The 12,307-nt window shown below is 35.0% G+C and overlaps 1 protein-coding gene across 1 annotated transcript in view; it reads left to right on the plus strand.

Moving 5' to 3' along the window:
- Nucleotides 1–12,307, plus strand: part of SMCHD1 (structural maintenance of chromosomes flexible hinge domain containing 1) — a 79,940-nt gene that overhangs the window by 14,950 nt on the left and 52,683 nt on the right. Inside the window, 12 exon segments of the mRNA XM_009324992.1 lie at nucleotides 23–189; nucleotides 2,466–2,559; nucleotides 2,824–3,034; nucleotides 3,887–4,007; nucleotides 4,109–4,292; nucleotides 4,801–4,998; nucleotides 5,136–5,249; nucleotides 5,704–5,810; nucleotides 6,100–6,182; nucleotides 6,336–6,449; nucleotides 10,821–10,898; nucleotides 10,981–11,100. Coding sequence (XP_009323267.1) covers nucleotides 23–189; nucleotides 2,466–2,559; nucleotides 2,824–3,034; nucleotides 3,887–4,007; nucleotides 4,109–4,292; nucleotides 4,801–4,998; nucleotides 5,136–5,249; nucleotides 5,704–5,810; nucleotides 6,100–6,182; nucleotides 6,336–6,449; nucleotides 10,821–10,898; nucleotides 10,981–11,100 — 1,591 coding nt within the window.

A 12,307-nucleotide genomic window follows, 5' to 3' on the forward strand; every position in this document is an offset into this window, starting at 1 on the left:
TATTATTTTACTCTTTTTGTAGCCATCTGACTCTACTCACATCACAAGTGATGATGAAAGATTTCTTCATAATCTAATATTGGAAGAAAGGGATAAAGAGAGTTTCACAGCAGTTGTTATTACAGGTGTACAACCAGATCACATGCAGTACTTGAAAAACTACTTTCATCTTTGGACAAGGCAGCTGGCGTAAGTTGGTGATTTAAAAGATTTGATTTAAAAGTGGACTACTAACAAAGTCAGAAAATTATGAATTACTTCCTTTTTGTACATAGTCATGGGCTTTATTCCTGTTAAGGCTGTTGATACATATTTTTTTGATGACACAATTAGTCTTCCTAGCTAACTGATTTTACAGAAGCTAGCGCAACTGAATGGGGCCCCCATCCAAAGAAAGATGTTTACAAACATCGGTTTCAGTGTGACTAGGTAACTGATACATAATTATTGAATCTAATTATTAATAGCCTATTCAATTTAATAGTTATTAATGTAATAATTACATGTCTAATTATTACTAACTTGATAAATTATCATAGCTGTGCCCTTAACCTTGATATCTAGCTTTGTATTTACATGTTTTTGGTTTTGGGGTTTTTTTAAACAACAAAAAAGCTGCTGCTTCATCCCAGTTTAAGAGGGAGAACGATATATGATACTGTCCACTCAGTGCTACAGTAGTGTCATCAGTGGGCCTGCAGAGCCTGGAGATACGGAAGTCTGTGATACCTGTGAATTGTGTGGGCTTATCTGTTAAAGATGATGGATCTATCTGTGAATGTAAACTGAACTATGAAGTTACAGCCCAATTTTGAAATCTGGCAAACCGTAGAACTTGATTTTCAAGCTACAAGTTTATTTTTGTGTTACCTGTAATCTAATAATAATAGATAATACTTAATATGAGAATTAATGTAAGGATTAGATGATACCTTATTATATAAAACATCATTCAGTGTTGCATATAAGAACTTGTGGCTGAAACCCTTTTTAACCTCGTGAAAATGTAGGGGTACATCTACATTGAAAGATAACGTAGATCCCTCATTAGCTTCTAGGTGCTCTTCTGGTGAACACCCACACTTAGGTATGTGTTAGTTCATTCCAGCGATCTCTTGAAGTGAAAGAACTTTTCCTCCATTTGAGATGAAACCCAGGTGCAATTATTCAAGTCTATGCCCTGTAGCTATTACAGAAAAACCAATCAGATTTAGCTTCCCAGTGCTACGCAGTCCTGCATCACTATTTCAGCTGTAATGGCCTTTTTCCCTTCAAACACCTCCACATACCCTTCTGCCATGCCTTTTGCTACACATGTATGATACCATTTTCGTTCTGCTTTAATGGGCTACAGCACAGCCCTCATATTGTTTCAGATGCTTTGAAGTGGAGGGAGGGAGAATGAACCCCCAAAATAATTATGTCTTAAGGCCATGAGAGCACCTTTTGAAGTCTGGAAGAAATGCAGACAAAATGCTAAGCAGTTTGGACGTACCAGTCTGCTCTAAAATCTTGAGTAATGAGACCATGAGGAGCTTTTGTCTGGGAACCAAGCTTTCTCCTTGGGCTGTATTTAGTGCAGTGGATGTCAGAAGCAAAGTGATTATAAACGCAGGTGCATTTAACTTCCTTCATGCATTCAGTCCTATTGACTTGTATAATCTCACTTTTCTGCAAACCACCACCCTGAGGTTTAAGGACTCAATCTCTGAAGTTGGAAGAATTAGCTAGCTTGCTGAAAAGTTGAAGTAAATGGAGTTAAGTTCCTCAGTTTTCTCAAACTTTGTGTCTCTATGAAAATAATTAATCTATCTGACGGTGTGGATTTTTTTTTAGTTTCTTAAATGGGCACAAGTGCCATTAGAAAATAATGTTTACAAATAGAAAAATTATTTCTAATCTGCAGATCGCATCCATGACTGCTGCTTGTATTCAAATGGGGTATCTTTACTTTTTTGTAAATAACTTAAGGATTAGTGATTGTTCGTTACATGTTTCTATTACTGTTAGATGATCAATACAAAACTGATATCAGAAACAATGTGTGGAAAGCTTTTTGGCTCTACTTCTTTTTAATCTCCAGAGTACAGAACAAATTACAGAAGTTTTATTAGTTTGTACTTTGATGTAAAGGATCTGTAGCCATGTAACAATCATAACTCTTTTCACCGATGTATTATTTTCCAATTTGTAATGTTTCTAATTATTTTATAAAAAAATTGATCCTAACATGATTGCGCATGAAGGAGATGAGAGTAGAAAGGAGTGGAAAGGAGTCACTCGCTCCCTCTAGTAAATCTTCTGTACCAGATATACATGTTGCCATGGAGTTGATCTATAACAATGCAACAAACCAGTTATATTTTAATAAAAATACGAGTTTATTTAGATTTTTGAAAATTATAATGTGCAATTTTTTTAACTTAACTTTCTAAGATTTGTTTTTCATTTAAAATGTATTTCAGACATATCTATCACTATTATATCCATGGACCAAAAGGAAATGAAACTAATGCTGTAGTAAAAGACGTAAGCCCTTTCAACAACATCGACATTCAGGTAAGAGATTTTATACTTCTTAGTCAAAATTCTTCTTTGATGGCAACTTATTTCATATTGTGCCTGTTTCTCTTTAATCATGTATATTGAACTATAGCAGCATTTTAAGATATGTATGTAATTTAATTTTTAAAAAGTAGTACTATTTATCATTGCATCATAGGAACTAATTCATTGTGCTGACAGTTAAGATAAATGTCACAAATGCTAATTACTGTAGGGTTTTTTGTCTAAGGAAAATCAACTTGTTTTATTTTTTTCCAGATTTCAATGTTCGAAAAAGGAAAAGTACCAAAGATTGTCAATCTTAGGGAGATCAAAGATGACATGCAGACATTGTATATAAATACTGCAGCAGATAGTTTTGAGTTTAAGGCACATGTTGAAGGAGAAGGTATAGTGGAAGGCATCATCCGATATCATCCCTTCCTATATGATAAAGAAACATACCCTGATGATCCATGTTTTCCATCAAGTGAGTGAAATGTTTCGCTGCTTAGCAGTCCTATCATAGACAATCGTACTACTCTAAATGTTTTAATGAAATAGAAACTAGAACAATTTAAATTGGAGTGTAAATTATTATTATCTAATTTGGGTTGTGGCAGAAGAAAAGTTCACATCCCTTTGGATGTGAACAAGTCCTGTGAACAAATTGGCTGTTGTGGTAACTCGTTCATGTAAACGTGGTCTTTGACATAACGCCATCTGATTTCAAGCTATAAACTCTTACGGAATGCAGTCTGATTGAAACATTTCCACTTTCCTGATAGTTAGATCTTTGCTCCAAGAAAGTAATGAAACACCAGCAGTTTGATTCAAGAGATTCTAACATTGGAATACTGCAAAGGACACAGTGTTGTCTAAGTCCTTAATTTAAAATTTGTTTTATCCAGTCTTGATGAGTTTTCAGATGCTAGGGTTTTAAAATAATTTGTGTTGGTGATTTTTTTTTTTTTTTTTACAAAAAAATCTTGAGTTTAATTGTGACAAGATTTTGTGATATTAGAAGAACATCAGTTGAAACTAAGAGGAAAAAGTAATATTTATTCAAATCTGAAATTTGCAAATTTGGTAGATTTGGTAATATTATTCAATCCCTGTTTAAAATTTTTCCTTAACTTTCCATAGTTTTTCTGCTTGATATTTCTTAAACAGAAAAAAAAAATCGTAATATTGTATATACCGAGCTTGATATCATGTGTACTGCTACTGTGCCTAACTTAATAAGTATAGATAATCCTTAATTTAGACTGCTCTGTTTTTTGATATTATATTAGTTTTTAAAGGAAATTTATTCATGGAGACTGTCTTCTTTTTAATCGAGAATTAAATGACGATGATGATGATGGTGACTGCTTTATAGTAGAAAAGGGTGCCAGAGGAAAAAGGCCTATTTTTGAATGTTTTTGGAATGGAAGATTAATACCATACACAACTGTGGAAGAGTAAGTGGTAATCTGTTTCTACAGTGTAAACCAGTCTGTTTCTATAATGTAAACCTCTCTTTATAAAAAAGGGTTTTAATGTCCTTCTCCTTTTGTTTAAGTTTTGACTGGTGCGCTCCTCCAAAGAAGAGAGGGTTAGCACCAGTTGAATGCTACAACAGAATTTCTGGTGCATTGTTTACCAATGATAAGTTCCAGGTCAGCACAAACAAACTCACTTTCATGGATCTGGAGCTGAAGCTAAAAGATAAGAATACTCTGTTCACAAGAATCTTCAATGGACAGGTAATCATTTTATTCTGTTAAGTATTTCTTCTTGGCAAAGTTTGCTGCATATCATATAGAAACCTTTACTCACTGGTCATTTGTTCGTGTCACTGAATATTGCCCGGTTTCTGAAGAACTTTCACCTTGGGCACTTTTGCAGGACTTTGTAGCAGACACTTCTCTCAGTTTTAGCGAGCAGTAAAGCCGACTCTTTAAAACTAAAAAAATAAGATCAAGTCTTTTTCCTTTTATTTTCTTAAACAATGACTTTACCTAGTTGTTACATGACAGTTTTTGTGGAAAGACCCTCTTCATAGAGGAATATGGGGGCTGGGGGAAACACTTTCTCTGACTTGAAGTATAGCTTTTCTAGAATTTTGTAATCTTTCCAAACTGAAAAATCCCCTTTTTTTTTTTTAGTACGGTATCGCTGTACTCTTATAATTGTTCGTACTTCTGAAGTTGTCAGATTTAAATTTTGTAATTAATATGTATAATATGTATTTATTTTGTAACCTCTTTATAGGAGCAGCGAATGAAAATTGACAGAGAATTTGCTTTGTGGCTCAAAGACTGTCATGAAAAATATGACAAACAGATAAAATTCACAGTCTTTAAAGGAGTAACTACACGTACTGATTTACCATCCAAAAGAATGCAAAGCCCTTGGACAATGTATGCTGCAATAGAGTGGGACGGGAGAACATACAAAACTGGACAGCTGGTAAGTTAATTGCTCACTGATGTTGGGGTTTTGTTTGTTTGTTTTGTAATAGAGCATTTGAACCATATAAAAGGCCAATACTATACATTTGATGCAGAAGTAATGTGTTGACATTAATTGTTGTCTTCTCTTTACAGGTGAAAACTGTTAAGACTCTTCCAATATTCTATGGAAGTATTGAGAAATTTTTTTTGTATGGAGACCATGATGGGGATATATTTGCCACTGGAGGAGAGGTTCAGATTGCTTTGGTAAGACAAATATAAAAAGCATTCACATACCTAGTATGCCTATGGAATCTTTAAACATAATCCTAGATCAGACTTGTTTAAACAACTTCTAAATAACTTGAAAATTATGGTATTTTTTTGAGATTCAGCGATCTAGAAATAATCAAACTACTTAGTTACGTTAGCTTTAATGTAACTATATTAAAATTATTATTCGTGATCAAAGATCTGATTTATTTAAATTTGCATATGAAATAGAGTATCACAGTTGGTATCAATAGTATGTTATGCACCCATTCTTAACCCTTGTGATTTCAGCAAATTTTAGAACAGTGTCTTGTGGTGTCACCAGGTAGTATTTGTTAGCATATTGCATTATGTCTATGTTGACTTGTCTAGTCCCTTGATAGAGAGGTATTTCTTCTCTGAGATGTTATAATCTGGCTGTTTATAACTGCACTCAATTTTTTTTCAGGAACCTCAGGCATTGTATGCTGAAATGAAAACAATTCCAATCTCAAAACTTGACAGAACAGTGTCTGACAAAGCTGTTAAAAAATACATAGAGGATGAAATGGCAAGGTAAGCTCTAAATTGTAATTATTTACTTGTGGAGTTCCTAATAACAGTTGTAGTATTTCTTCAGGAACAAAAAAAAGTTCAGTTTTATTCCCAAATGGGAAAGCAGTCAGCTGTTTCAGTAGAAGCAAAAAAACTTAGAACTCTAAACCAAGAAGAAATAGTTTGGGTTTGTTTGGTGTGTCATCCCCCTCCCCCCCAAAAAAAAATAGCTTCGTGTATATTCTACTAAAGATAAAATATCTTGTTTTTTAACTCACAGAAAAACTGTTTATTCTTTCTTTTTCACTAGGCTTCCTGACAAATTATCAGTAACATGGCCTGAAGGAGATGAGTTATTACCAAATGAAACAAGATTTGCTGGTACACCAATAGGTATATTTTTTTTCTCCCAAATATGAAAAAGTAAAATGTCAGTTTAAAAATATATTACGCACTCTTGTTTAAAAAACAAGTGTACAGAAATCTCCAATCATTTATAATACACAGCATATTTTAAAAATCCATCACTTTTCCTTTTAAATGCAGGAGCGTTAAGGATAGTAATTTTGAATAAAAAAGGAGAAGCAATGCAAAAACTTCCTGGTACAAGCCACGGAGGTTCAAAGAAACTCCTTGTTGAACTCAAGGTTATTTTACATTGTAAGTATTTCAGTATATTTAATTGAGTCTTTATTATTTTAAAAATGCATAATGGATAATGTATTTCTTTGTGTATATACATATAATACATATTAGAATTTGATAGATGGATATAGCTGTTAATTTTAATCCCATCAGACTATGTAGTACTCCAAAGCCACATTTCGTGAAATGACAGTTGCTTCAATGCCAAATGTTTAATGTCTTAATGCTATATTATGATTACATCTTTTGTCACATGTAAGGAGGGCCTATCAATTCCAGGCTGTCTACTTAATAGGCATAAGAACATGGTTAAAATGGATAATGTTTCTGTAATTAACATAGCAATTCACATGAGCTGCATAAAAGTAGGGACCAGACTTGTTTAGTATCTACCATAAAGTCACTTCAGAATTTTAAAAAATCAAGTTTCTCGTGAGTACTGTTTTGTGGTTTCCATTTTATGGGTGCTTCACTTGATATTCTTGCATTGCATTTGTTGAAGAATTGCATTCTTTCCGAGGCAGCTGAAATTACTCAGTTGTGTGTTGAACACAGAATTAGAACACTAAACTCTCAAACTCCTGCACATGTCGAATATATCCCTAATTTATAGAAACTTAAAATCTTGTTTGTCTTGTTTCTTTCCATATACAATAGGAAAATCCAATTCCTTTATCTGATAAGAGTTGTAAAAATACCTTTCTGAAGCACTGAGGTTACTGTAGTGATATATGTCAAAGGAAACCGAATGCAAGTATCTTAGTTTCAGTTTAGTATATGTGTCGTAAGACTACACATGACATTTTAATGGCACTTGTTGTATGGGGACTGTCTGCTGTTTGTGTCCATTGTCCAGGGTAGTGTGCTGGGGCATAATGAGGTTGGAATGGAAAAAAATGTGTTCATGTAGTACCGATTATCAGATAGTATTTGCAAACAGCCTGGGGGACAAATCAGTGTTTGGCAACCTTAACTAAGGTAGACCATCCTGACTTCAGGATGTATAAACTTGAAAGAGGCATGGTGTTTCTATCGTTTTGTCAGTGTTGTTGCTAGGAGGAATAAAACTAAGTTTGCCTTTTGCCTCCGATCACTGAAAAGTCTATCTTCAGACCTTTCGTGTGTCCTGACCACTTTGATTCATTGGTGGAAATTTGTACTTATAACTGTTTTTACTGCTTCCTATCTTAACTTCTGTCTCTAGTCAATTGAGGAATCACTAGTGTAATCTCCCTGTTCTTCACCAGAACAACGAATAAGTCCTGTAAATGACAGTTTGGGCATGGCATACTTGTCAAACTCAAACCCCTAGTCTTTCTTATAATATAAAGCTCTCATTTGTACTAATGGTGGTTACACCCATTTGAAGGTATGTGCTTACACCCATATGAAGGCCAACAGCAAACATCTTATAATGTACAAAAAGTTTCTCTTCTCTTTTGAAGAGTGGAATACCTGGCAGAATATACTGTGGACTGCCAAGAGGGTTGAGCTATGAGAAACTTCTTATCTGGTCTGTTACTGGGGAGCCTTATACAAAGTTTAATTAAAAATTAGGGTTGAGAGAATGATAAAGTCAGGGGGTCCAGTGGGGATAAAAGGAGCCGCCAAAGGAAAGGGTGGGGTAGCAGGAGAACTAGACTGTGAGAAACTTCTTGTCTGGGTTGTGGCAGGAGCACCTTGTCCAGGGTTTGGACAAGGGAAGTGAGGGCTGGCAAGACAGCTGGGATATGAGAAATTTTTTTTATCTGGGCCATGATGAGGTGGGGCTTGTAAGGTTTGGCCAAAAAATAAGGTTGGGGTTATGGGTTAGAGCTGAGAGAAGGAGAAATCTGAAGGGTCTAGGTGGAGCAGGAACACAAAGGGGCTACCAAATGAAAGAGCAGGATAAAGGGACAGAGAGTGCCTATGGAAAGTGTCTGCCAAAGGGAGGCATGGACTGCCAGAACAGGGCTGTAAGGCGTTTTTTTGGTTTTGCTTTTTTGGATGCATTGGGCTTTTTCCCGGGCCATCAGTGGCTTGTTTCTCTAAGGGTCACTCTAGAATTTCAGGTTAGGGTTGATGGAAGGAGGCTGCCAGGAAAGAGGGGGCTGCCAGGAAAGCTGGGTTCTGGGAAATTTTTTTCTGAAAGTCATGCCTGGGTGGTTCTTGTCTAAGGTGAGGCTGAGAAATAAGCATTTCTATCTCAGAAGATTATTTTTAAATCACTCCTGATTACTCAATTAAATTGCAGATACCTCTGTTAAAATACTGAGTAGGTGCTGTGGCAATAGTGAGGCATCTTTTCAGGTTTTTGAGCTCTTCAGCAAACTGTTTTCATCACTGGAGTATTTATTTTAGAACTTAGTTGACTGTTCTTCTTACCAAACAATTATCTTGCCGCTTCCCTCCTGTAAACCACGATGGGAGATGCTGTTCGGATGCATCTGTCTTTCTCACACGTGCACCATTGAATTCTCCCAGTTCAGGAAGGCTATGGCTATTGGCTATTAATAGGTCATTTGAAACAAAATTACGGATGTTTTTCCTTTCTGTACCCTCCATGGATTTATATTATGCCATAGCAGGGACATTTAGTTATCTGCTGTTTTCAGAATATTATACATGGAAACCTTGTTCATAAGAGAAGCAAACATTGGTGCCGTAGTAATCCTGTGAGTAAAAGGTACCTTTTGTCTTTAGAAGAACATTTGTTTCCAAAAAGTTTCAGACAATAAACAGAAAAAACCCTGCAACAATGAATAAGAACTCTCTTCTGTTTCTGCATAAGGAAAAACAACCAAATTTAAATAATTAGCCTCAGGTTTGTATTTATTGCAAAATCCTACAGTATCTATAAAAACTTAATTTCTTGTGCTGTTTGCAGTACACAGTTTGCACCAAGTGTGTGAGACCCTTCGGTGTCTCAGTGATTGTAGGGATACTGGTAATACTCATAAATATGTCTGTGTGGAAGTGTCAAGAAAAGAACATGGTAGTTAGGAAGTCCTAATGGTGCTTGCTAGCAAAACAACAGAGGAGAGTTCATTAATCACTACTAATACAAAGTGTTTGAAGGGCTTTTCCTCTACCAAAGGGAAAAATGGAGAAATTCCCAAGAAAATTCTAAATCTTTGCATGTGGCTCCACTGAAATAATTCAATCTGTTCAAACAAAACATCAGGATGTTTTTTCATCACAGAGACCACAACATTGGACATATCTGATAACTGTCTTGCGCAGAACTGCTCTTGGGATTGTCTCCTCTTTCAGAAGAGAACATCAGAACATAACAGCCCTGCCTTTAAAAGTCAGGGTTTTCTCATTTGTTCTCTTCCAAAATCCCATTTGTTTTATTATCATCTTTTGTGTATCACTGTGCACAGAAGTATTAGACTTTCTTCACTTCCTATAGATAAATTTCCACCTTAGATTATCAGTCTCTATTGGGGCAATACAAGAAGAAAGGTGTGCATCTTCCAGGTGTGCATCTTGCATAATACAGACTTTCAGTATAACTTGGTGGCAGCTGACACTGCAATAGGAAAACTGCACTCACTTGAGAAGTTCTGTTTTCTCAGTCTTAGTAACTACTAAAGGTGGAAAACCCCCCAATATAGAAAACTAAATTAGCTCTTAATACAAAACACTGTCAAAATTTACTTTAATAACCCAATATTGCAGAATTACACGTTCCAAGAAATACACCTAAGAAAGTTGACAACTGTTACTTACTTGGTGCAAGAACAGGGTCTGAAACAGTTGTACTTAGCTATAGAAAAATGTATATTTTTACTGCATTTTTTTTTATTCAGTGTAGTCTTATTACAGTCACATTCGGTATTTATTCTAAATTATATTTTTAAAAACAAATTTATTAATACCTCTTGATGTTTCAAACAGTCACTAAAAAATTGCCTCCAAGTTTCAGTGTGTTCTCTTTCTGGATGTGTCTTAATGCTTCAGAAGTGTTTATAAAGACAGAATCAATAATTTGGAGCAAAAAAAGGAATGTTCTTTTTTCCTTGATTATACGTTCCGTCAACTGCACATTTTTACCATTGCTTCCATTTAAGCTAATTTGTTATGGTCATTTGTCAAGTTGATCAGTTGCCAGCGTGGAATGCACAGCCTACAAGTGCTCAGACTTAACGGGGTACATGTAACCAAAGAGCTAAAAAAATTCAATTTTACAAACCTGCTGCTTTCAGTTTAATGTGTCTGAGGCTAGCAATTTTTAATTAAAATGGGATTAGGTAGGGAATTCATTTTTTTAGCTGTGATCAACGTGATTAATTGTGAAGCTGAATTTATATTCATTAGATTTAGAAGTGATAGTAATACTTGAAAAAATGGAGAATTATGGTGTAAAATCTAAATACATGTAGCTAATTGTTTGTTTTGCAGCACCTAATGGGAATAAAGAAATAATTTCCCATATCAGTCAGCATGGAGGCAAATGGCCATACTGGTTTAAAAAAATGGGTAAGTTCACATATGCAATATTTTCAGTTTATTTATAATTTTACTTTTTTTACTTTCTAATTGTATTTGTATTTCTGTTTAGAAAATCTTCAGAAACTTGGGAACTACACCTTGAAACTGCAAGTAGTATTGAATGAAAGTAATGCAGACACTTATGCAGGAAGGCCTCTACCATCTAAAATATTTAAATTTACTATTATAGGTAAGAATTCCAGTCATGACAATTTTCTTCTGCTTTTAATGTTTCTATTTGATCATTGCATATTGAAGGTATTCATGTTTTAGTTGAGGTAAGTTTCAGCACTGAAAAGTAGCATTTGCGTGTCAAATATGAAGTATTTTCAGGAAAAAATAATTTTTTGTCTAATAGGTTTTGATCTCACCTGTAATATGTTGGCTCTGCCATACAGTCAGTTTTACAAAAAAGTGAAGTGGAATCAAAAGCTTTTTCCTGATGTGAACTTTACTAAATGTACGTAGTAAAAACGAACTTTTACTTAATTAGAATCACCCTTTTTCCTCATGTCATCAGCGTAAGTATTTTTTCATAAAACTATTATTCATTAGGCCAACGTTCATGCATAAACCACAGAGAGAAACTCTTTCAAAAACAGGTTATGCATTTAAAATATGCATGTTGAGATTGAAGTCTTCTTTTTTTTTTTTTTTTTTTTTTTAATTAGAAGTAGATTCCTATGCAAAACTAAATTCTCATTCAGTTATAATGGGTGTGTATCTTTGGATTAACCATCATAAAATACTTACTGGAATACCAGAATAGAAATAATACTATTAAATATGTCTGGTGTCACTCCATCTTGCCATACACTCTGGTATGTATGTATGTGGCCTAAAATAGTATGTGACTGATGATATCTTCCCAAGAAAATTCATAGATTCCAATTTTAATGATACTGTTGAAGACTGTAAGTTCTACAGTGTACGGTTACATCATGTTTCTGGTGCAGCCTTGCTAGTCCTGTTTCTCTCATCCTCTAAAATGTTAATTTTATTTCCTAATTTATTTGTGTGCATTTATCTGTTAGTGGCTGGTTAGTTTTTGTTTATAAGCCTTTCTTGGATGGCTATAAACTCTTCAGAAGGGATAGGCAGGGAAGGGTAGGCAGTGGGGTAACCCTGTACATTAGGGAGTGTTTTGATTGTCTAGAGCTTGATGATGGTAACAATAGGGTTGAGCGTTTATGGGTATAGAATCAGAGGGAAGGCCAACAAGGCAGATATCGTGGTGGGAGTCTGTTATAGACCACCCAACCAGGATGAAGAGGCAGACGAAATATTCTTTAAGCAGCTGGGAGAAGTCTCGCAATTGCTAGCCCTTGTTCTCGTGGGGGACTTCAACTTACCAGACGTCTGCTGGAAATACAATACAGCAGAGAGGAAACAGTCCA

Source organism: Pygoscelis adeliae, unplaced genomic scaffold, assembly GCF_000699105.1.
Source record: "Pygoscelis adeliae isolate BGI_AS28 unplaced genomic scaffold, ASM69910v1 Scaffold260, whole genome shotgun sequence".
Classification (NCBI taxonomy): Eukaryota; Metazoa; Chordata; class Aves; order Sphenisciformes; family Spheniscidae; genus Pygoscelis; species Pygoscelis adeliae.